The sequence below is a fragment of the Chelmon rostratus genome, chromosome 17 (assembly GCF_017976325.1).
Source record: "Chelmon rostratus isolate fCheRos1 chromosome 17, fCheRos1.pri, whole genome shotgun sequence".
Taxonomy (NCBI): domain Eukaryota; kingdom Metazoa; phylum Chordata; class Actinopteri; order Chaetodontiformes; family Chaetodontidae; genus Chelmon; species Chelmon rostratus.
In genome coordinates, this window is record NC_055674.1 from 5,175,851 (window position 1) to 5,202,086 (window position 26,236).

Sequence of the window (26,236 nt, forward strand, 5' to 3'; positions counted from 1 at the left end):
TGAAGGTGCAATAAAATATTCTGTTATTCACCACAAGTTGCCACAGGAAGGAAAATGTACGAGAACGGAGGATGAGGGGTGAAATGTTAGAGGTTAGTCTTGAGAACAAACCACACTCACCGACTTCTGTTTCTGTTTAGCCGGACCACCTACGGTACCATTCCACACAACAGCCAGAAGAGACAAAAAGAAAGCACAAGACACAAGAGCACATTTAGTTATTGACAGGTTAGGATTAGGTGGGGGATCGGGAGAGGAGCTGTTTATTGATTAAAACAGACGCTACGCTGACGGCCTCACTGTGACTTCATATGAAATATAGAACAGATTAAACACAATAGCAGCGGCAGCCATTTCAGAGCGCTACGGTTAGTTCGACGCCTCTCCCAGCTGACAAGCACGGAAACAAACTTCCAAACATATCTGAGCGTAACCATCGTGACCGGCGCCCGAGGGCCAAACAGTGTTAGAGTCAGGAGCTACAGCAGCAGCAGCAGCAGCAGGGGCGGTTCAGCTGTGAGCAGTTAGTGAGAGACGGAGGAGGGAGGAGGTGAGCGAGGTGTCCTGGGCCTCTGATGTTACCTTCTTAAAGAAGGGCAGTCGGTGGGTGTTGGCCTGAGGGGATGTTACGCTGCCTGACATGCCCTTGGAGGAGCGAGGGTCACCCTGGAACTCAGGGGGCTCCTCAGCATCCAGGTCGAGGGGGTCAACGTCAAAGGCCACAGTGGACATGTCCACGTGAGCTGATGAGGGGGGAGGGCAGGTGGTGCAGAGAGAAGGGAAGAGAGGGAGAGAAAAGAGGAGAGAGCGAGACAAGGCGAAGCGAAAGAGGACGAGAAAAAGCAGAAGAGGAAAGGCAAAAAAAAAAGGGGGAAGAGTAGATAGAAGAATGTGAGATGCATCCAGGAAGAGGCATGGAGGAAACTGCAAGAGACGGCAAACACTGAGATCCGAACAGGTGACGCAGAGTATGATTTAAACCGGAAACAACACTGAAACAAGAGTTTAAAAGAACAGCACATCGGATTATCAGGAAGCAAGGCACAGACGCGGGGCGTGATAACATGAAGGAGAGGGTGACCACAAACTTCGAGTGTAGATGTGTGAAGAAGAGGCTGCAGAGGAGGAGAGGAGTGGACAGGGAGGAAGAGATGAAGCTGAGAGGGAAGCTGGGGGATGAAGAGTCTGTCGACGTGGTGGCTTTGAGGCTGGCAGGTGTGACGTTTTTTAAAGAAATGGTTTGGGATTTGGGGAAATACGCTTTCTTGCCTGGACTTGAGAGATGAGAAGATTGATACCACTCTAACAACTGTCAGTTAAATATGAGCCTACAGCTAGCAGCTGTTAGCATAGCTTAGCACAAACACTGGAAACAGCGCGCAAAAAAAAGGACAAAATCTGCCTTCTAGCACCTCTAGAGCTCACCGATTAAGTGCAAAAAGAAATAATCCAGCACATAACGGCCAGTAAAACGGCAAATTGACGCACAAATTACACAAACGAGATGTCATTTGGTAATTAGTGAGCTTTAGATTAGATGGTATGTGCCGTTCCTCCTGTTCTCAGGAGGCGAAGCTTATTTCCCAGAATGTCAAAGGTTTGCTTTAAGTCAGATCGACCACTTAGGACGTAAACGGTGTATCAGACAGATTATATTTCTATTATATTACTGAGTCCAGTTCAGTGGCTCTATCTGATTAACAACAAACCCTCAAAGTCGATCAGAGTTGTTTATTTTTCCCATGTTTGCACTTTCCTCTCTCCTGCTGTCTCTCTTGGATATCGAGCATCAGCTCTCTGTCGTCCTGGCGATGCAGACGCACACAAGCCAGACATACTTATCAAGTTTAATGAGCGCGGTCCATCCTCGGCTCTATTTCAGTCCCGTCCTGTGTGCTAATGACAGACCTCCAAAGACCTCTCTCACTTCACACAGCAACCAGCCGAGACGCGCCGTGATTCATCATCATGCCTGGCTAACCAGCCAATTAAAATCTTCATCTAAATATCAGGCGCCTGTCTCGTCTCGCTCGGTCGGCGTTGCACACAAACACGAACAAAGTCGCTATTTCGCCAGTTGATGGGGAGACCCCCCTCCCCCAGCACTTGACCTCACCTGTGCCAGGTGGGGTGGGCCTGCGTGTTCCCGTGGCAACATCCAGACTGGAGCTTCCCCCAGATTTACTGTGATGAAAAAAGAAACACAAATTATTGCCTGGTGAAAGAAAAAGTATAGCTTCACAATACTGAGTGCAAACAGCTCATAGTCTTCATCTTTTTACTCATTTGTACCGAACTGATTAAACCAAGCACTTCCTCCTGCAGTGATCCTCACAGTTCACAGTAAATGAGGAGCTGTTTGACCTTCTGGTAATATAAAGTTAAAGAGAGAAATGCAGAATGTGCAGAATTTCATCAAAGTAATTAAGAAACTGAGTGGAAAAAAACAATGAATAATATCAAAGCGTAACTGTGCTGCAAATTGCATATTAAAACCCAATCATCCTGATTATTGTAGTATAGATTTTCAATTTTAAATAATCAAAATAAACAGTTTTTGTTCTTGTATTTCTAAAAAAAACCCTGAAACCTAGACTACAGAGACCTACTGAATATATACACAGTGCGGCTGCATGGAGGAATACGGTGACTCACTGCAGTGCTTTAGTCTATTTGAGGAAGTTTTACATTGCCTGGTGGGTGAAGTGTGACTCAGGTCTGACCTGTTTTATAAAACGGGGTAGTCGTTTGTGATGCTGATACTGTAAATGCAGAGAGACGTTCATGGTTACCTGGAGCTGAGTCGGTTCTGTCTCATCCTCTGCTCCTGCAGCTGACGGGTGTTCTCCAGTTTGACCGGGCTGGGGATGAAGCCCACCTCACAGCCCTCCTTCACCAGACGTCCAATCCACCAGTCATTGTTGTACTTCTGTATTTAGACGAGCATCGGCAATCCATGATACACCAGCATTTTCTCCTACTATACTGTACTTTCAAAAAAAGGTAGCACTGAATTGCAGCTATTATAGTGCCCAGGTACAATGAGCCAAGATCATTTTTGTGCCTGGAAAAACCACAGTTTTGTTCCAGGTGACCAAAATCAGAAAATGACAGTGTTACTTTTATTAATTTTGGATCATCCGGTTCTCCTCTCTCTGCAGCTCTTGTTAGTGCTAACTCCCACTCATGGCCTGGGTAGGGTTTAGACAGGAGACAGTGTAATGAGCTGCAATAAAACATGATCCCTCCCATCACTGCCAATTGTTTTGATCTCCAACCCCCACTGTTGGTCTGTTTTCCCCCGACACCATCCAGGAGAACCATAAACCTTAAGTGATTTACCTTTATCCGAGGCTGAATAGGTACAAATGTGAACTATTTTCTGTATCTCTGTGTGAAAGACATCATTTTCAGTTCATAAATGTGCTTATTTTGAAGTGTGTGCGGACAAGAGCTCGCTGGTGTGTCTGGGAGGCTCGTACCTCTTTAATGTGCAAGAAGTCTTTGGCTTCGAAGGATATGGCCATGCCCTGCACAGGAACGTCATCGCTGGGGCCGGGGTTGTAACCGACGTTTGTCCGCACAGCAAACGCCACCGGTTTGGTCTGGAGCAGTGATGGGAAAGACAGATGTTAGTATACAGACGCCAGCTCACCAAAAACACAGAGTTCAGCGTCCACCTTGACACTGATGATGAGGTTTACCAGTGTCAGAACACTCAACACTGACTGCGAAGTGCAATACGCTGTGCATAACGGACGGAGATACAACAGTTGCTCTCTGACCTTTGCTTTCTCGAGTGTGGCAAGAGCCTGTCTGTCAGCCTCCTTCCTCAGAGCCTCAGGGTCCTCCTCCAGGGACACATCTGAGTCCGACGGCCGGCTGGTGTAGGAGTCTGCAGAGCCCTGAAATACACAATGAGTTTACATAAAGGTGAAATGGGAAGTGCAAAAAAAAGAGCACCGGATGTCCATGAACGTGCAAAAACGAGACCAAATTAGGGTATAAGTTTGAGTGTCTGCAATCTGAACTGACAAACTGTTTGTTCATCTTTAGGTTTTCCCAGCGTTCTCCTTTCTGTCTTGTTTCAAATACACTTGTCTTAAATCTGAACGAGAACGGCCGCATTCAAATCCACTTGCGGTCCAAATGTCAGGACCGCCTTGAGAAGCGCAACCTCCGTAGACACAAAAGGGGCCACGGCCTTCATGTTGCATGAAAGCTGAAAGCTGACTCTGTGTAATTTGAGGTGGAGAGGATGCATAACAACAGGCCGACATTTCCACTGCAGCTGCAGAGAGGCCGAGGTGTTAAATCTTTCTGCACAGGTACAACACATTCGGTGTGTAGGTGTGTCAAGTAGAGACAGAAAGAGGTGGAGAGAGAAAAAAAAAGGCCTGAGGACTGTTTATAATATTAGGGTTGGTATAAATTTCTCATGAAGTGGCTACAGTTTCCAACACATCCACCACTCATGCACGGTAACTTGACTCTCTCCTGCTGACCCTCATCCAGGCACCCATACCACAATAAAAACCCGAGCCTCCTGTGAGCCCGCGGCGCTGGCCCACTGTACTGTTCAGCAGAGCGGTGCAGTGAGGGAGGCAGCCTGAACTTCTGAAATGTTTGAGTGTTCAACTTATATAACAATCCCACTTGTTCTCTCCTTGCTGTTTTTTTTTTTTTTTTTTGGAGCTGACAGGCTGCCTGGCGCTTTGTAGGAGGTGCTGACAAGAATGCGGACAGCTGAATGTGCCAGGCAGAAGAAGTGAGTCACTAGGTGTGGGCTTTTAAAATAGAGGTGAGAATGCGCAAAGATGACATACGCCATATGTAATGATGATGAAAAATCCCCTGCACATGTGTAGTCAGACAACACAAAGAGCGAGTAAAGCAGATATCTCCAGAAAAGGGTTGAGCATGGAGATTTTTCTAAGTTTCAGAACTGACTGCAGAACAATACAATTTCTTATAGCTTAGTTTGTGGACAATAAACAAGGTTTGACCCTTTTTTTAGTGCATCGGTTCAAAATCTAACCATCAGGAGGTTTGACTAACTGAATGAAGCATTTTATAAATAAAATGTTAGTCAAACTTCCTGATTTAGCTCAAGAAATGTTTGATGAAAGGATGAATGAACACATGTACTTACACATCAGTCTGCTTACAGGTCTACAAACCTTTTCGTGGCTCTAAAGGGAGCTGATCAAATGCCTTAAGTGATGTCACTCGAGTCTGAAGACTACAACACTGACAACAAAATAAATCTGGAGCTGTGGAGCTGGAAAGAAGAGTTTACCAGATCTCTGTAGCCACATCCCTGCTCGAGGCTCGCAGCTTGAGGCTACATTAGCTGCTACTAGCAAAACACGTCTGAATCTCGGACCAAACTGTTGTTGGATCAGTGGCATTGTGGGTAATGTAGGAGCACACTTTCAAAAGGAAGAAGAAAGGGTATCTCTTTTGATTTCAATTGTCCAACGTGATACCCAACCCCACTCTGAACTGAATATGCTAAAGTTTCTTACGCTAAAGATGAAAAGGAATCCAGGGTGGCCTTGTTTAGATGCATCACTATAAAGCTGCAACATCCCTGGTTCGATATTGTACCTTTGCTGCAGGTCAAACCCCTCCCTCTCCTTTGTTTGCTTTTTGAAAAAAAAAGGAAAAGAAATCCTTGTGCCATTTTTCAAACACAAACCTTTACAAAGAGCCTGAGGGTCTAAATATATCCTGAGAGAAAAGAACTGGTCATATGTGAAGCATCTGTGTGGCGTGTTTGCACATGCATTTACGTGTGATTAATGCTCCTCTACACCTTTGATTAGCATCCATGCGTCTCTTTATGATTTGAAATGAAAGGACAAACACAGTTGTTGATTCTGGCTCGGCCACCTGTCGTACCGAGGCGCTCTGTGACTTGGCAACGGCCGACCGAACGTAGACACTCCCTGTTGCCAAGGCGATGGCTAGCTACTCCTCGCGTCCTCGGGCATCCACACACCATCCCCACTTCCTGTTTCATTTACTCATACGCAAACACTCGCAGCGGGGCGCCCGCTTCCCACTCAAGTAGGTGGAAGGATCCTGTGAGTGACATGCAGCATGTAATGAGGACCGCCGCCCCCGCTTCCCGGCTCTGAGTCATCTTCTAAACAATACAGGTGCATCCCAACATGGAGCAGCGGCTAAATGAAGGTTAGCAAACCTTAATGGGGAACCCACGGGAACACTTTTAGAGAAATGACGTCTAAAAACACGCTGGGACCCACCGGCTCGCTGCAACAGGTCGGTGATGCAGCAAAATGTAGAGCGAAAAAGAGTGGGAGGGATAGGCGATGACTTGTGTGTGTGTGTGTGTTTGTGTGTGTTTGTGGACAAATGCTTGTCTCTGAGTCACTCATCCAGTTGATTCACGTCACACACAACAAGAGGAAAAAAGGGAAAGAAGAGACATGAGCATGATTGACGGATTCATTCATTCATTCAGTTAATCAAGAAAAAAGTGCATGTGAAAGAGCAGCAGCTGACCAATCACCTCTCTGCACTCAATCTCCCCTGAAACCCCTTTCAGAACATGTGATAGGCTGTTGATAGAGCACCTTTTTATTTCTTCTTCTTCTCCTCTCATGTCAGTGTCTCTAATTTAGCTGCTTGCTTCACTTCACATACAGCTCCTGTTCAAAATAGCTACAGGCCACCTGATGGCGGAGCTGCTTTCCTATTGGCGGTGTCGGACTAAAGACCCCAGCAGTGTCATAGTAACCGACTCTGCAGCTTATTACGGGCAGCCAGCGAGAGCTGCATCAGGAAGGAGATAGAGAGACGATATCGGAATCAATGGCAAATAAAATACACTGATGGGAAATCAGCAGCTGGGAAATTGCATAAAAGCTTTTCAACAGGTGATCAATGAAGTATCTTCTCATGCTGTGAGGCCAGGGCCTGGTCAATAGGCTGGAGGATAACACAGCATACACATAACACAACATACGTTTTTACAAGCGAGACCACCTAACTGAAACTTCTTGGCATCTACACCCCAGAAGCTAAAAAGAAAGGTGCATGAGGTGAAGCTCAGTAATTCTCCCGAAAGGGAGCCATGTTTCTCCTCCGTTCTCTGCACAGCGGCTGCCACCATGATGAATTTACACCTCCTTAGCATTGATATTGAACAAATGGAGGGGGGAAAAAAAGAGAGCAACAGAGCGGAGGGGGGTAATGGAATAAGGAGTGAGGGCGGGCCAGGAGAAGACAAGTGCTCTGAATAATGAGGGTTGAAAAGAGTCACCCTGCAGCAGGGGAATGAGTTAACATTGTTTCTTCTGATGCAATGGCACCGCTGCAAATGGCTTCAAGAAAAAGGGGAGATTGGAAAAAAAAAGGACGAGGTAAAGTGGATTTGCTTTAGGGATGTACAAAAAGCACGAAAACGGGACTGTTTTCTTTACAAAACACCACCGTGTCTCTCTGCTCTTATGTCAGATAACAGGACAGAGGTCAAAGATTTGAATCTGCTGCTGCCATTAACAACAGGATCATCGCAGCAGGTGTTGTCAGACTTCACAATGTGTGACTAAGAAGTGATTAGCATCTAAAAGCTGACACATACTGCGAACCCATGCCCTGATAATTAAACAGACAAAAATATCTTCAGACTCATCAGCTCAGATGATGTGAGAAATAAAAAATGAAAGAAAAGCTAGAATGTTAAATATGCTTTTCCTTTTTGCTTTATCTCTGAGTCTCCTCGGGCCCCAGTCAACAAATCAGAGAAGAAGAAGGACACAACAACTCATTCCAGACAGCTGAGAGCAAACCAGAATGCATTAGCAGTCGAGCCTCAGCTACGCTGTGTATTCACATCACATCCAGAGTCGATTAGCTCAGTGAAAACAGGTCCGGAAAGAGAAAACTGCAAGAGAGCGGCAAGAGAAGGAGAAACGTGTCCGACGGAACAAACAAAGGAGCCACAAAGCACAGATTTCCTGTCCGAAGCCGACGGCCGGCGGCTGTAAAAGGCCGTGCTCCTTTTTTCTGTCACAGCAGCGTCATGGCAACCAGCTGGCCCGTGTGGCGATGACTAGAAAGATGAGTCATGGTCTGAACTCACCAGAAGCCCCCATTTTCACAAACGAGCACAAGAGGAACTCCAGTGAATGAGATCAGGGCTGAAAGATCAACATCATACATGCAAGACATGCAAAATCATACATAAGCTAAAGCTGATTAGTCGATCAATTGAAAATGAAACTGCAAAAGTTTGATAACAATTAGTTTTTTTGCTGGTTTGTGCTTTTCTTAGTCCTTCATGATGTGAACCACATCTCTTTGAGTTTGGACTGCCGGTCCAATCAAAACAAGCAACTTGAAGACATCACTTTGGGCTCTGGGGAATCTTAATGGACACTTTTGGTGCTATTTTATAGATGATACGATTAATCGAAAATATAATCGGTAGATAAATCGATAATGAAAGTAATAAAACTGATGATCAGTACAGCAAACTGTTTGCTATGCTCACATCAGACACAAGACACTTCAAAACTTTCAATTAGGCCAACAGAATTTAGTAAACAACAGCGTGATATAATCATATGATCACTGCTGTGAAGCTGATTAGTCGTTTAATCAATACGAATCAAAATGTAGCAGATTCACTGATTCCAGCGATTCACATGTGAGGATTTGTTGCTTTAAACTGGACATCTTTTGGTTTTTAGCTGACAGGTTTGAAGATGTAACCTCGCACTCTGGAAATTTCCCAGTGATGGATATTTTTAATTCACTATAGATGAAGGACTAGTCGTAAAACAACTGACAGAATAAAGTAATCAGGGATTAAAACGATTGCTATCTGCAGCCCTAATCATCACGATGATGATTCCACGGAAAGTAAAATGAAAATATCAAATTATGGCCCAGCCCTAAATGCAATAACAGCCAAAAGAGTGGAAAACCAAACAGAGAACATGTAAAATTGTGAAGCAGCACATCCGCGTGCAGTAACGAGCTGAATCCAGATCCAGTCCAGGCCTGTTTGGGACAGGGGGACAGCAGCGAAAGAAGCCCCCTGAAATGGCCACAGTGCTGGGACGCCAGCAGAGGCAACCGGTGGGACTGGAAGTCTAATTAAAAACACAGCGCCCTTCCAGCAGCTGTGGCCCGGCCCAAAATGGAATCACGCTCAGAAGAGGGGGAGCGAAGAAAGACGCGGACCAGGAGGTGAAGCGCTACCAGGACCCGGGCGGCGAGCAAAAGTGTCTGCTGAACTTTCAAAACTCCAATCCAGATCCACACAGAGACACTCGCACACAAACTGCGTCCAGATCAGCCAGATGCAGCAAGAAGCTCGTAGATTTTATGCAGATCCTTCTTACCATGACGGGCCTTTGAATCCTCTCAGTCCTCTCCATACCTCGTTTGCCACGCTCGCCACACCACGGCAAACCAAGGGGGCAACGCCGGAGTCCACAGACAGAGTTATGTGTGTGTGTGTGTGTGTGTTTGAGATAGGGGTAACTAGTGTGAGTGTCTGTCTGCTGGTTTGACAAGTGCAGAAGTGTACATGTGTGTGTTTGTGAGTGGATGTGTGTGTGTGATAGGAGAGAAAGCCAGAAAAGAGTGCCGTATGTGTGAAACCAGGAGAGCGGCTCTCTTAACCTCCAACCCCTTCACACACACACATGCACACACACACACACACGCCCACCCCCCCCCCCAACCTCCACAACCCAGTGGAACGTGAACCTTGTGTAGAGGAAGGGAGCTGGAGCTGGCTGGGGGTCGGGTTGCAAGACTTGTGCTACATTTGCAAACTGGGGAAATATATTTAGACCTGGCCGGACAGAAACAGGGACATGAACACACTGAGACCCAGAAGGAGGCTTGGTATGCAGCCGTCAGCCATTCAATGCCCCGGCTGACGTGGGAGAGGGCTGGGGCAGTGCCCAGGGAAACCCCCCCGCCTCTCTCTCTCTCTCTCTCTCTCTCTTTGCTTTATTCTTCTCTGTCCTGATCTCATTCCACCCCTCTCTCTGTCTCTTTGTCTTTGTCTATCTGCCGGAAAAAAGGGTATCAGACGGCGGATTAATATGGATATGGGGGGAGGCATAAAAAAGAGTCAGTGGTTCAGTGTTACAGCAGTGAGTTGAGGACATGTAGCGGGGTGATCAGGGCTGTAGCACTTGGAAGCAACTGGCGCTCGACTATTTAAGCCCTCAAAGTATTTGCTTAATAGTTACCGCTCAAAATCTATCCACTAAAGAGGTGTTGCATATCATACAAAATGATCAGCTACTCAGAGTTCAATGCAAGCTGATTTTTTTTTTAAATTCTAACTGCACATAATGTATGAAAATAAGCATACAGCATGGAACTGGGTCAATGTTAAAAGGGCTAAAGGAGGCAGATAGGTGTGGTTGGAGTGGTGGTGTTGAGGGTCCAGTGTGTCCACTAGAGGGCGACCTCTGACATAATGAAAGGGGCTCCTCCGTGGCTGCAGACCTGACCGCCTCTTCCGCTCATGTGTGAGTAGCTGATGACAACACAGTCAGCTGGGGGAAGGTGAAAAAATGGAGAGCAGGGCCACCAGTTGGCTCCTCGTGCAGCCAGACGCAGCAGCAACTGCGGCTCTGCTGGGATTCATATGTCAGGAATGACAGGAGGACTGCTTGTCTCTCCACAGCATCTAGACCCCGGAGACCTTTCACATATGGCAACCAAGCAAGACCTTATCTTGTCTGTGGAGAGATGGGGGGGTGGATGGATCTTGGTATTCTGGTGATAGAAATCAGTCATTTTGACGGGTAACATTTCAGGTCACTGCAGCAGAGCATGAGTTTGTATGCTTAAAGCAAACATTTGAGTTATTCGCGTTCTAAAATGCTTCTTTCGCCACAGGGTGTCTAATCTGAAAAGGTCTGTGTTTTACATAAGCCTGAAAACTTTTCACACCTTTTGCATTACACCTATTCTACATCAGTGTAACTTGGCGATGGTTTTTTAAGGCTTCGACGGAGAGATTACAGCACACAGATGGGAAAACATTCAACAAAAGCCTTCAGCTCGTTTCACAAATGCAATCTGCAAGCACAGTTTACATGCAGATGGCAAATGGTGGCAGAATCCTGTTCCACAAAGGATTGCCACTGAAAAACTGTGGTTAAAATTGCAAGGACTCTTGCTTGCCCATGCATTTTGGTACACGTATAGCGTTGATTCGTATTTGCTTTGATTAGTCAAATGCATTGAAATTAAATTACCTCCTATTGCAAATCACATGTTGCATGTTGGAAATTTGTTGAAGCCACTTTAACCTTGAGCCCTGTGCCACCAGGACACCCACATGCATAAAATTACCAGGTTTAAATGGAGCTGATGTTTGCTGTATCCCAACTTAGAGACTCAATCTCCACATTTTAGAGCTGATATTTCAAAAAGGGACCAACTCGACTCCTAAAACTGTGACAGAGTAATGAAGCTAAGCATCCCATAATGCACTGTGTGCTCGTCGGCTCTTTATCTGAGTGCCGAGTTGATCCTTATCAAATCTTTGAACTGGGACAATGTCATATTTACCAGGAAATTATGGTTATCAAGTCACATTACAGTGAGCGGACCTCTGAGGAGGCTGCTGTGGGCTGAACGGCAGCCAGGCATAAACTCTGCTGGTTTTCCTGTTAGCAGCCTGAAAGAAGTGTTGATTTCAGGGCGTCACGGAGAAACTGAAGTTATGTTAATACTGAATGATTAATATTAAGATTGATACATATTCTCTACTTATCCATTAAGTGCTGATGGAGTGCATCTTGTAATAAAGCCAATAATTGTAGGTATCAAGGAGCATGTCTCTGCTTTCCACTTTATCTGCAATCTGAAATAACTTGTTTCTGCTAAACCTTTTTTTTTTTACTTAACGCATTGATGAGGACCTGAAAGGACCATTTGTTCTAATCATTATGAGTCTAGACTGCAGTTTGGTCTTGAGGTCTTCTGAAGGACCCTCCTTTGTGGTCCTCATCCTTTAGAGGATCCAGCCACTGAACTCAGACACAGCTGCGTTCATCACGACAGCCCGTCTGACTTGAATCTATATTAAAATGTGTTTTCTAGTTATTAGTGAGAAAAAGTGCAACATCCGAAGATTTAAAATCTGAAGTGAAAACAATCTTTTCACCACATGCTCCTGAAACAACAGCAGACATGTTACTCCAGCGGCAGCAGACAGTCTCTGCCTGTCCTCTCACACCTGAAGACGGAGCGTGTTTTTCCGCTGAACTTGACACACAAACCAGCTCCGCACAAACACGTAGGCTGCGCCCACACACACACACACACACACACACACACATGCACACACAAACACAAACCCATCCAAACATCCTCTCCTTCGTCTCTCCATCCCACTGTGCCTGCGCACGGAGGGAGATTCAGTGGCCCGGTTGCCATGGAAACCGGGCTGAGTGTACCAGCCAGCTCTACCGTTGGCTGATTGCGGCTCGTGTGTATTTGTGTGTGTGGTGAGCGAGTGTGCGCTTGCGTAGGTGTGTGTGAGACTGTAAAGCCTATACAGGGCTCTGCTTTGAGTTGTTGAAGGGGACGCTAAAATAGGCTATATGTGCAAAAACCTATAGAGGCGCCTGTATGCTTCCTTTTCTGTGGATTCAAGCCAAAATCTAAACATGATGCACAGAAGCATTCATAGGTATTTCCTACATTAAACGGCTGAGCTACTAAATCAATTTTTGGATTATGTGCAGCATTTCGGCTGTTTAAAATCCACCGCTAGCGGTGATGAGTGAAATGCGGTGCAGCAGCATGAGGCAGGGGAGGACATTTATCTCAGGAAGCGTTAAATCATCCTTACTACAGGTAATGAGTTTCTTATGCAGTGTGAGCGATTACGAATCGTGCTTAACCTGCAGGCCCCGGCGCACGTGGTCCTTCGGCGAGCGGAGTCGCAGAGTTAATGAAGGACGAGGCAGTGGGAAGGGTGATGTGTGTAGGCGAGGATGCAGCTAACCTTTAGAAACCACAGGAGAGTTCAGCTCCCTGTGTTCACCAACAGCGATGTTTTCCCTTTTTTTCCGAAGCAACAGCAGCACTGAACAGGTAAATGTCATTCAGCACGGGGCAAATCATTTCCTCTCACAAATGAAGAGGTCAGACGGGAAAAGGGGGGCTCATTTAGCCGCCACACAGCGTGGCTTTGAGAAATGTCATGTCCAGACAGGACTGCTGCTGCGCGGGTCGCCAGCGTGCAACGCCTTAACCCCGCCTCCAAGACTCTCAGAGAGGAGGACAGAGAGCGGCTTCTAGACGGTTTTCAGACAGAAAATGATGCCGGACGACTGGCGAGGTTTCACCAGCTGCTTCTGACTGAGCCAATCAATGCGTCTACACCTACAGCCCGGTGGAGTCAGGGTCAGAGGGGAGCAGTGTGGGGATGAGTCTAACACCTGGGGAATAATAATCCCAACCTGAGCCCTGGAGGATGTTTTTCAACTTGTGACAGAAAAGCTGCGCGTAGCTGTAGTCGCAGGGGCTTTACTGTTGTTACTGGTGATGATATCAAAGCCATTTCAACGTGTGACACACCGAACAGTGTGTGGGCCGTCTGTGACAAACACGCAGGTGACGAGGGAGTGATACGCCTTGTTTAAGACAACAGAAGCTTTTTGTTTTCTCAGTCATGCTGGAAAGAGAAGTGTGACGTGGCAGATATGGTGAAAACAGAAAGTTTAGATTAGTTCAGTCCCTTCGGCCTCCTGCATGCATCCTTCAGACTCTCTGCATTACACTGAGAATAATAAACCACATATTTGTTTGCTTATCATCATGTTTGCTCTTGGACGTGAGCTGAGTCACGTCACACTAATTTCACATAGAGATCGTCCGATTATCGGCTGGGCCGATTATCTGCGCCGATATTTGAGTTTGACGTATATTGGTATCGGCCTTTTTTAAATTTGACGGGCCAATATCAACAAATCAATGAAAAACTGTGTTATTTTGGCTCAGATGCAGACACATCTCACAACTACTACCAACGTTACAGTGTGCAGCAGAATAGCGTAAGAGCGGAGTAAACATTAGCGAGCTCTGCTAGCTCGCAGTACCTCACGACATGTCTGTGAATTACTTGAAACAATACTGTCGGTAATATCGATGTAGAAACTGACCATGATAGGAGAAGCCCGTGTGTGTGTGAGTGTCAGTAAGAAATTCAGTTCAGTCTTGTTTTGTTGCAAGGAAGTACGCTGAGATGAAGGCTGGCTAGCTTTTAGCATAACATTAGCTCGCCGGTCCTGATCTAAACGCTCAGCAGAGTTAATGGGAGAAAGTCTGTTCTGTAGAGAAAAGTGTGAGTTTGCGTGAAAGACACATGAAAAACTTTACAACTCACAACTACTAACGCTGCTGTGAGCTTTCTGATCCTATGAGCTGAAAAGTAAAGTAAAGATGAGATGCTATGGGCTATTTAGTGTTTAACAGTAAGTCTAATCGCTTGCAACAAGGCTGCTGATAATATTGATGTGAAAATAGTGATAGCAGTAAGAAGTGTGTGTGCGAGAGAGTAAAATTCAGGAGTGATTTATCTGAAAGTCATTTCAGTTATTAAGACATTTAACTTCATTGACTGCGTGTAAAATTCAGGAAGCTATTATATAGGTTTTTATGTAACTTTACAAGAGTTGCTGCTGAGCTTGTTGTTGTTGTGTTTGAACTTAAAACAAAGATAAGTCATTTCAGTTATATTTAAATGTTTTTTTTTACTGTGGAAACATTTCAGGTAGCTATTTATTTAAGTTTTTATTCAACTTTATAAGAGATGCTTCTGAGTCGAGGAACTCCATGCACTTCTGGAGCTATTTATTTTCTATTTGTTTGGTTAAATAAACATGCTTTAGGCATTTAAAGTTAAGTTATTGTATTATTCAACATTTTTACGCCAATTTTTACACTTTCACTGCAAATGGATATCGGCTCCAAATATCAGTTATCGGCCTCCTTAACGACTAATAATCGGTATCTGTCCTGAAAAACCCACATCGGTCGATCTCTAATTTCATATATCTCAGTCTCGGCAATAATAATGCAAATTATGCAGGAGAAAAAAACTCAGTTGAGCTAATTCTCCACACCAAAGAATATTTAGAGTCTCTGACTTTTAGAGACAAAATGATTAATTGATGATTATTTTTATGATTAACTGAGAAATGAACAATTTCAAAGAGCCAAAACTGATGCTTGTTTTTTTTTTTGTGGGATGAACAGCCCAAAACATAAATATATTCATATGGTCAATTAATTTCTTTGACTTTTCCCCCATTGGTATAAAACTGAGAACAGCACTAACTGTTAATGATTATTTCAGGCTGATCAGTTAATCAATTAATCACCTGCTTTCATCCCCGCTGCAAAGACGTTTGACTTCATGGTTTGTAAATAGTAAAAGTTGGATTTGAGAGGAAAAGGTCAAAAATAATAATTAAACCACGGCTTGAGGGAGATGAATGAACTCCAGCATTAAAAGGCCCTCACTTTGACTCCATTAAACTTTCATATGATTGCTCATTAAACAAAACGGGGGGAGAGTTGAGGCCAAGTCTGGCAGCTGGATTAGCGGTCTGGAGGAAGGATTAAGTGCGAAACGTTACCTGTCGGACGAAGCTGTTCGAGGTGGTGTCAGAGGAGGTGCTTCCGTCTGAGCGCTTAAATCGGCTCTTCCTCTTGGCGTACTTTCCCTGAGAGCGGAGAGGTTGGAGGGCGGCGGGGGGGGGGGGTGGGATTAGGAAGGAAAGAGAAAAACACAAAAAGTTTAATTGCGTTGCTCCGTTATAACTTATCTTGACATATCTGGTAGAAAACCTTGTTTCCGTGGAGCATGGCAGCCATTAACATTTGGCACAGCGTTTGTAAAAGCTTCTGAATATGATCAGGCGCTCAGATGGAAGCGGAGATAAAGCAGCAAGAGTCCCGGACTGGAGAGGAAGTCCACCAACAACCTTCATTACTTGTCATTTTTCATGTTCTCATGCAAACTGGGACCTTCTAATCTGATTGGCAGACCCCTGGCAAATGGCCTATCCGGGTTGGGCAGAGGCCACACATTGCATTACGAGCCCACCCTGCCCATATCGCCATGGTTACACAATGCCAACTAATCACATTTGCTGGCAATCAGGAGGCTGTGGCCGTTGTTCTTCCAGCGGGAAAAAAGAGAACGGCTGGTGGAGATAATGTTGGGATATAAACCAGGAAGATTAACATACAGGATGTACGCATGTCACCACCTTTGCAGAGCACATGTAATATAGCCATGACCCAACACACACCTGTGTGCTCATGCCTCCAGTGCAGGTGTATCTCAGGGGGTATAGCTCAGTGGTAGAGCATTTGACTGCAGATCAGGAGGTCTCCAGTTCAAATCTGGATACCCCCTGATTTTTCTGCCCTGAATCCTAAAAATCGATGATTCTGTCTGCAAGTCGACTCACGTTTTGTCAGTCAAATCGATGCAATTTTGCTTTTTTAGCTGCAATACTGTACAGGAGCAACAGCACAGCAGGCTCTAAACTTCATGAACTCAGTCTCAAAATGATGACAAACAGGAGAGACCCTCCGAGGTGAAAAGCAGGTGACAAGCAGGATGGACACTGTTACTTTCACTGACTGTGTGGAAATCTGAGGTTTTTTTACATCATAGATGATGAAGGAATACTGAATCTTCGTGTTAAACAGCTGAATCCAGTCACATCTCATGTCCTGTGGGAGAAGCTTTTATGTTTATCACCTGAACTAAACATGACTGCTGACCATGTTCAAACAACACAATATCTATAAAACTGGTTCGTTTCTTCATCCATCCAGACGCTGCTGCTTTCTTTAGGGCTGAAACTAACAGGTATTTTCATTCTGGAGTTGTCTGCTTGATTGTTAAGTCAATAAAATCTAAGTTCAATAGAAAAAAGAAAAATGAGGAAAAAGTGGTAAAATTTGAGGAACTGAAAGCTATTTTAAAGACTGCAGTTCTCACTGATTTGAAAAGTCTGCTGGTGTTGTGTTCAGGTGCCAGTCGGAAAAATATCAAATATGCCAACAAGGCTTTTAATTATATATATATAAAAAACTGCCATTCACATTTTTCCACTGTTCATCTTCTGTTGAATTTTTTGATATGTTCCAGCAGCTTGCACGTCATAACTTTGCCAAAAAGGAACCATACATGTTCAGCGTGGTGGTTGATGTTGTTGTCATTAGTTTGATTGTGTTAAGACAACATTAAGCACTGATGATTGAGAGGTTTGGCGTAATTTGAGCTTTGTAGAGAAACATGTTTATATTCCTCAAGATAAAATAATAAAAAAAAGCATCTGGACTCAAGCTGAGGTGCTAAATTACACCAGTATTAAACTTTTTTCACATAATATTCAACCTAAATGCTGACATGGAGCGTTTTGGGGGTACAGCATGAACCTCCTTGCATATTAAATGACATTTACTGTCAGCTGTTCGCACATGCCTGCTTACAGCAAACCAGCCACACCACAATCCCGCAACCTGCACACACACTTACTGCAAACACTGAACATAACCAGCTGCTTCAAACCTGTCCAAATGTCTGTTCTTGGATCAGCAGGAGAGATCTAGTGACTGGTTAACTACTCGCCAACAGTGATCCCTCCTCCACTCGCCACTTTGTTATCACTGTCACGGCGTGTACGGCGTGGCGCGTCGAGGCCCTCGGATGAATGACGCCGTCCCGCCTGCCTTTAAACAAACACGACCTGTTACACCAGCGCCAACTGGTGCGAGCGTTAAAAACACACAGCGGCCGAGAGGTTTCCAGTGTTAACTGACAAAAGAAAAAAAAACCCAAACACATCTGTTAAGCGCTCCTCTCCAACAAAGAAAAAAAAAATGGAGCTCAGGAATTCATTTGAATTTATTTCCAACCTCCTGTAGCGCAGAAATAATGCGCCCAGCCCCCGTGTGCCGTGCTTGATTTACTGCTGCTGACGGACAGGACGAACACGCAGCGGGGGGGCTCCACAGCAAACTCACTGTGATACACCCAACAACAATTACTGTGTCACTGACGCCTTTTAATGCTAAACTTGATGATACATGAGAAAAGATGGATGGCATCTGCTGTTTCCTCCTACACGGACTGAAGAAGTCGCCCAAGAATCCTGACTCTGCTGACGGCTGTGCAGAGACTGCTTATTCTCTGCCTCTGTACATTAAACACTAAAGATTTATACTTTATTTGCCGGTTATTCTCGGATTTATACTAACATGTTTGACCACAGACGATATCAGGATCTACAAAACAACATCTGGCTGTACAGCTGGTGCAAATAACCATTCTTGTTATCTTGATTTTGCGTTTATTACAATCAGGTTTCAGTGTAAGGGGTTAAAACAGTTTGAGGAAAGCGATGCAAAAGTATGTTTTTCTTAAGGTTTGCTTGGGGCAGCAGGAAGAGGCGGAGCTTGATATCTATCACCTCATTGGATGCATTTTCTTCTTTCAGTCTTTGCTCCTGTTCGTACAGGGGATTTACAGATGCCGTCCTAATGTGCTTTTCAAACGATGGGGGGCAAAATCATAAGCTGAATGTAAAGGTGGAAGGTCCTCCTTCCTCCCCCTTCGAGGTCCGACCCTGTTGCGAGCAGGGTTCAGCTGTCAATCATGATTTTTAATAGCATTAAATAACTGATTAAAATTAAATTAACAGAAAAAGTAAGACTTGAATGTGCATGACTGTGATAAGAGTTACTTAAAATGACAGAAACCATCTTTGTACTTTTTAAATTTGCCTCATGTCCCATCTGCTAACATGGAGGGGGCAGGGTTTATGGCTAATGCTGCGACCAGCCACCAGGGGGCGATCACGATGTTTTCGTCCATCTTTATATAGAGAAAATAGACCAAATTCAGGGACACGTTTTGTTCTAAACTGTATTAAACAATTTATCTGAGGCTTAAGACAGATCAAGAGGGAATTTTGCAAAATTACAGCACATTGTCTCTTCACTGCAGCTCAACAGCTAAACGAAGGGGGGCTTTACACTGAAAGCAGTGGAAGAGATCCACTTCATCTAACTGACTAAAACTGCTGAAGCCTCATCTAAGCTTCAGATCAAATTTTAAATATATTTTTGCACAAAACGAGGACTGTGGGTTATTTTTAAGGGCACATATGAACAGCAGGAATGATCACAGCAACATTTTCGGTGCACCTGTCTATAAAAACGTAGCCCACCGCAAAGCCTGCCTTTACACCTGGCTGAGACCTGGTCCCACGCGACCCAGACCTCCCAATCTGATTTCGATCCATTCTGCCGCACATGCTGTATACTGGCATGCTTTTTTGCTTTATCCACATACAAATCTCTTGGTGATACCAGGTGTAAATGGGGTCTTAATTGCGAAGACCTGGGGGTGCGACACGACCAAACAGGTTGTAAACAAATCCCCAGTTCAGCTACAAGGGCTAAACCCAATTATGCGCAAGTGAAAACAGAGATGGACTCAACCCAGTTGCAAAGATCTGACCCACGGCGTTGTGAAATGAAGGATGCTGAACCAGGAAGTAGCTCTGCAAAACCTGAATATTGACAATGGACAATTTAAGTAATGATTTTTTATGCTTCACCTCTGTTTTCATTTGTAAATACGTGACTGAAATAACACGATTACACTGCGTGCCCTGCTGGAGCTGCTGTGCCTCCAGATATCGCAGCAATAATGTGGCAAATTAAATGTTACCGGAAGAGATAGAGATCATGGTTACTAAAATAACCGGTGTTTCTTTTATGGATGCTCAGGTGTTGGTGGCAAGCTCGTCACAATTACAGTGAACATGATGTGTGTGTGTGTGTGTGTGTGTGTGTGTGTGTGTGTGTGTGTGTGTGTTTAGAGGGGTCTCCTCGATCGGAGCCATGATGGGGCGAGTTCCTGCCAGCAAAGGGCAGAGAAATGCCAGAGGAAGTAAGAAGGGAAGGCTTCCTGTTGGTAAACATCCTCCCAGATTAAGTGCATAATTAAAGAGGGTGTTGTGTTGGAGCAGGGGGCTTTAAACTGGAGGGCAGGGAGGGTGGAGGGTGGAGGGGCGCGCACCATATTAACGCTCTCCCACCCAGAACACTTCATACATTATGCTACTCACAGATATCCACGCTGATCTGCAATCTGACGGCGGCCAACAGACACGATCTTTAATCTAAGCTACCCTCAGGTGCCGATTTCGGATCAGTTCTTGGCCCGCAGCTCATTTCTTCTTCTGCGGTGCGGGGGGGTGGGGGAGGGGGGGGGGGGGGGGGGGGTGGCGCCTTCTTCAGGATATTAGAAATGCGGTTCGCCGCTTGTCTCTCCACAGCAGAGTTATAAATACACATACCAGCATGACCCGCCGCCGGCCTGCGTGAACTTTATATCTAATTGATCGGGGGTGTCGCACACAGAGTCCCCCGCTGCCCGGCGGCGAGGAGGGGGTCCATCTGCTTCTCGCCACGGCCTCGATAAAGATCTGACTTCTAAAAACAGACAGGACGAGGTGAGGTGCCGAGAGCAGGATGGAGGCAGCGGGACGCTCGAAGAGGATGGAGAAGGAATCGGGTGAGGTGAGGGGGAAGAGATGCGAAGGAGCTGGGAGGAGTGGGAGTAAAGAGGAGAGAGCAGGACTTGGCACGCTTTGAAGCGTTGGTTGTCTGTGCTAAGGTGTTTTTTTTTTTCTTCTTCTCCAGAGAGACAATGACTGAGCTCAGCGTGGGCGTGTTTGTTCTAGATATTCTCATCAATTTTTTTTTCATCCATTTATGGACTAAACGTGCCCACGACACCGTGTCACTTCCTAGAAGCCGCAGCCTGTTTGTAGCCCTGAAAAGAGCGACGCCGTCGAAAGTTCAAGGATGAATTGTGAATGATGGGGGAAAAAAAAAAAACAACTTCACCAAGTTGAAGTCTGGAGGGTGGTGAGGGTTAGAGAACATTTCCCCTGATCGAAAAACAGATCTGAGTTCAGATTGAAGCCCAGATAAATAAAACACCCACAGTTCCTGCTCATGGCAGGTTTGAAAACTTCAAATCTCTTTGTGATTCATGTAAACCAAAATAAAATTCACCTCCAGCTACATCAGCACTCCTTTATTCGGTTAATTACTGATTAATTAAACAAAGGCGTGGTTTCCGTGAGGATCCAATGAGCGGACAGCACAAAAGCAAGCGTTACATCATATCCTCACATATGGTTACACACGGAGGCTTATTAAAGCAACACAATTACCGGCTAGACACAAGCGAAGGATGAATAATAAATCAGAACCCAAGAAGCATAAAAACCGATCATCTGTATCTGCTCCCTCTTTAAATCAGCAGTAAAACTGAATTCAGGCTTGAATCAGCGCATCAGTTCGCAAATTGTGCGACTTAATTGGCGAACAACCTGTTAATCCTGAGGAGTGAAGCAGCTCCGGTGTGATCAGAAAGCGACAGCTCGCTCAGTCTTTTCACGCTTTCACACCTTTTCCTCTCTCTTCCGTTTCGTGCTCTTACCTGTGTGTGTGGATGATGGTCGAACATGTCCATTTGGATCTCCTGGGTTGAGGTCGAAGGCGTCCTGGACATACTACTTTTCTGTACCATTGATTTAACTTTTTGAAAATCTATTTTCAGTTTCGTGTGTTTATGATGGTGTCGACAGACTCATCTTTTTTCTTTTCTTTTTTCTTTTTTTTCCAGGAGGGTGAAGCCGCTGATGTATCTGCGCTGGCTGGTAATCTAATGGCAACAGCTGCCTCCCTCCAGCCTATAGCGTTACAAACTGGCGCACCAGGCTTTTACACAGGAGTCAAGACGAAGGGATGACGCAAGCACACATCCGGTTACTGATTTCAAAATAAAATACTTTGAAACTATAAAACGAGTGTAGCAACTAGAAGGGAGTGATTAATTTAACATATTTCCCAGAGGTCTCTCTGCCTTCTGACACATCATTTTGTTGCTGTGTGATGTGTTACTGTGGCTAACAGGGTTTTATACATTTGTCTATTCATGAATCAATTACACAGCTTGTTTGCAGCACACTATTCAAATGTGCATCATGCAAAAGGCAGACAAACTACTGAGTCATTCATAAACTGCTGCAGGACCAGCGCTCCCAGCTGAACGTACCTGACTCCACCTGCAGGTCCACCACTAAGATCCTGTCTGATAGGAGGCAGCAAGTGAACCTGGGGAAACGTGTCTCTGACTCTTCCTCCGAAGGCTGCGTCCTTTCTCCTCTGCTCTTCTACTGTGCACCAACTGCTGCACCTCCAGTCATCAGTCCATCAAGTTCCTGAAGTTTTCCAACAACACCACCTTCATTGGGCTCATCTCATGTGGGTATGAGTCTGGCTACAGGTGGGAGATCTGACAACCTGGTGCTGGCAGAACACCTTTGCGCTCAATGCTCTACAGACGGTGGAGATGGCTGTGGACATCCACATCACCCTGTATGACTCTCATGGACCTCAAGTGGGAGCTTGTACACACCATCATCATGGAGTCCGCCCTCACCTCCTCCATTACTATCTAGTTGAAATGCTCCTGCCACTGACAAAGACAAGGGCAGACAGCAGGTTATCAGCTTATTCATTCCTCTGAGTAGGTGATTGGCTGCCATTCCTCTAGGACCTGCACACCTCCAGGACCCCGATGCAAGCAGGTAGGATTGTAGCTGACCCCATCAGGGCCAAAACCTTATGACACAAGGACAGTGTTTTTCCTGAATGCAGCCATAGAGCTAAATAATGCTGCTTAGAGCAATATTAATGGAAATATTAGTTGCCATGGTAGTCGTTTCAAAAAGTAAAAGTAATCTCTAAAATGCATGCTTTTACTCTGAAGGCAGATTCCTCCTACTACCGGTATGTGTGTGTCTTCTTCTGTCTGTCTTGACGTCGCTGCTCTCGCCTGTGTGCGCTCCACAGACTCCAGCTGGGAGCCGAGGTCCACGCCCCGCGGAACAGACCCCACCTTCACTTATCGATTGATGGGAGAACAACAGAGGCGCGGTGATGGAGTCTGTGGGTGGGGAAAGACTGGTCCCACACTGGGATCCAGCAGACCTGTGTGGTCCTTGAGGGCCAGTATCTGAGGCTCAGTGTCTGTGCAATTTGAAGAGAAGGAGGCTCTCAGGATGATGTGGTCTTGAGCAAAAACCCCACCAGCTCCAGGGACCTTGTTCTATAACTGATATAATGTTGATCCAGGAGTGGGTGGGGTTAGGGGCGGCTGAATGTTTCAGGGGGGCAGAGCTTATGCCTAAAACATACCAGGAATTGTAGATATTTACAGTTTGAGGCCCCTGAGGGAGTTGTTATCAGGGGCCAGCATTGCTCCAGTGTGTCATGAGACAAGACAGGAAGAGAAATGTTGTCTGCTGGGATTATATGAACACATTAAAAGTTAAATAAGAACAGCCGTGTGCACCTACAGAAGATTGAAAAACAAAAAATGTTCAAGGTCTGAGCTGAAAGACGTCACAATCAAAGGCACAATAAACCTGATGTAGAAAATGGTCGCCGTGAGCAAACAAAAATAAACACAATAAAGTACATTTTTGTTAAAAGCATCTTCATAAGTCATGGTAAGGTTAAATGAAAGTTGTTTAAAACAGGCATTAATGGACTTTTTAGCTACTCATGGACCAAAATGCTGTAAACTACACACATTAGCATATTGTGATTTAATTTAGCGTTAGCATTAGCAGACAATTACAGGTAATGTTACCCATCTACTCATCCAGCAAACATGGAGCAACATTAAAATACACTTAAAGTCATTTTGACTTTGACTCCCTGATGAATGTATGTCTAATATTCGCTCACCTTTAAGCTTTGTCTGGCTCTCATCACCTCTGCTAGCCTGTGCTCAACCAGCTAGCTGCTAGCTAATCGCTAGCTAACTGCTAACTATGTCTGTTGTTTTGTTTGCGGGTCGGTGATGTTTACTGGGTTATCAAGGTGTGATTACACAGAAAGCAAAGCAAATTTCCTGACCGCTGGACCTTTTTTGTCTTTATTCAACCAAACAGCCAATGTACCAACTGCACAGACGTTAGCTGCAAGCTAGCTTGCATAGATGGTGCAAGTATTCCGATTTTTAAGTAAAAGTACTTATACAATTACAATTTAAAAGAATATTGAAAATATCTAAGCATAATCAGGAAAAAACTGTGACTGTTATATTATTATATCATTGTATTGTATTACTGGTGCATTAGAGTAAAAGCTGGATGTTGCTGTTGTAGTTGGTTGAAGTGGAGCTTATTTTGAACGAACAGGACTTTAACTAATGATTATTATTATTCTGAACTAATCTGCTCATTATTTTCTCCCATTAATTGATCAATTGTTTGGTTTGTGAAAATAGTGAGAATTACATCACACTTACTCAGAGCCCAAAGTGACACCTTCACAATGTTTGTTTTGTCCAACCAACTGTCAAAACCTCAAAAGGATTCAAAATCTGTCCTGTCGTTTTTAAAAAGAAAAGCAGCAAATCGTCACATTTGTGAAGCTGCAACCATGAAATGTTTTTGCACGAAAAATAACAATAACGATGATCAAAATATATGCAGATTTTCTATCAGTCTATTAACTGACCTATTGTTGAGGCTCTACTTGTATATAATGTTGGGTAGTTTAATTTATATTAATACGATTTTCATGTGTTTTGTAAAGTAACTCAAGTTGTAAGATAGTTGTCGTGGAATAAAAAGTGCAAACTCTAAAATGTATTGGAGCTTAAGAAACGTCAGCACACATGATGAACTGTCTGATTCCTGAAACTGTCATGAATGGTTCACATTGGTTTCACTGGTGATGAAGACAATGCCTGTGAAGTAGATGAACACTGAGGTCACACGTCATAGATGACATCATATTGGCTGATTACGTAATCTTGAATGAACACTGGTGAGACTCGTCCTCCACCTCTCATAGAAATCACCCTGAGAAGATCTCTGTAACTGTGAGCTCCCTCTGTATAACGTTGTGATCAGAGCTGGTGGCGTTGAATGAAACGCCCACGAGTTCATCCTCTGTGGCTGCGGCTCATACTTCCGGTGAGGTGGTTACCTCGGTGGGAGGAAGCCTCGATGGTCATCCTCTTGAAAGTGGAGCAACAGAAGCACGGTGTGCTTTCGAAACCCTGTGACTCTCCTGCAGCAGCTGCTCCACATGTGCAGCAGGAGAGCACAGAGTTTCAGGCTGTCGTCGGCTGCGTCGCTAACTTGGCTTGCATCCCTGTGCTGTTGTCCAGGGTAACTGAGTGGATCAACTGTGGTCATCCTCACTTCACATCTGTGGCGTTTTTACTGATGCTCTTCTTTGCAGCTATGCATAGTGATGGCGACAATAGAATAAAGTCAAATTATGGAAATTTAGGTTCAGCACTATAGAATGAATATGCACTTGTAGGAGTCGTACTCAGATCTTTTGTTTAAAGGACCAGTGTGTGGGATTTAGTGACATCTAGTGGTGAGATTGAAGATTGCAGCCAACTGAGCACACCTCGCTTCACCCTACCTCTCCAAGCATATAGGAGAAGCTACAGTGGCCACGAACCTCGGTGCTTTCTAGAGTCAGTGTGTGGTTTGTCCATTCTGGGCTACTGTAGAGACATGGCGGACTCTGAGGAAGATGACCCGCTCCCTCTGTAGATATAAAGAGCTCATTATAAGGTAACAGAAGCACAACTATTCTTATTTTCAGGTGATTGTATACCACTGAAAACATATTTATAAATATTATATGTAAGTTCTACCTACAGATCCACCTAAATCCTACACATTGGACCTTTAAGTAAAAGTATCAGGATGTAGAAAAACATTTCCAGTAAAAGTCCTCAGAACTAAACCTTTATTTTTTATAAAATTTAAAGTAAAGTTACAAAAGTATCAACATCAAAATAAATCAGGCTGCTTTCAGTGGCTTTGATACCAATTATTGTGTCAGTAGAGAAGGCAAGTTCAGAATAATATATTTTAACCAATAAAAACATACTAAACAATCTGTGTATGACATGGAGGATTAACTGCAGTACTTAAAGATAACAGTGTGTCACAGTGAAGTCTTGTTAAAATGGACGTGAGCACAGTTCAGCAGATTTAATAAGCACGCAGCAGCGGATTCAGCAGTAATTACAGAAAAACTTCAAAGATATTCTGCTCTAACGAAC

At 44.6% G+C, this 26,236-nt stretch overlaps 1 protein-coding gene and 1 non-coding gene across 4 annotated transcripts in view; one reads left to right on the plus strand and one right to left on the minus strand.

Moving 5' to 3' along the window:
- Positions 1–21,813, minus strand: part of cacnb1 (calcium channel, voltage-dependent, beta 1 subunit) — a 31,554-nt gene extending 9,741 nt beyond the window's left edge. For 2 of the 3 annotated variants that reach the window (XM_041956272.1, XM_041956271.1), the window contains exons 1-7: positions 21,566–21,813; positions 15,663–15,749; positions 3,786–3,905; positions 3,483–3,605; positions 2,793–2,929; positions 2,117–2,184; positions 121–149 (exon numbers count right to left, since the gene is read on the minus strand). In XM_041956272.1, the coding sequence (XP_041812206.1) occupies positions 121–149; positions 2,117–2,184; positions 2,793–2,929; positions 3,483–3,605; positions 3,786–3,905; positions 15,663–15,749; positions 21,566–21,655 (654 nt within the window). In that variant the 5' untranslated portion in view covers positions 21,656–21,813. Of the gene's footprint in view, positions 1–120; positions 150–582; positions 744–2,116; positions 2,185–2,792; positions 2,930–3,482; positions 3,606–3,785; positions 3,906–15,662; positions 15,750–21,565 lie in introns of all 3 variants that reach the window. The other variant, XM_041956273.1, reaches the window with a different exon arrangement.
- On the plus strand, positions 16,376–16,447 carry trnac-gca. Its single transcript has one exon. It is a non-coding gene; the product is annotated as a tRNA-Cys (tRNA).
- Positions 21,814–26,236: the final 4,423 nt, after the last annotated feature.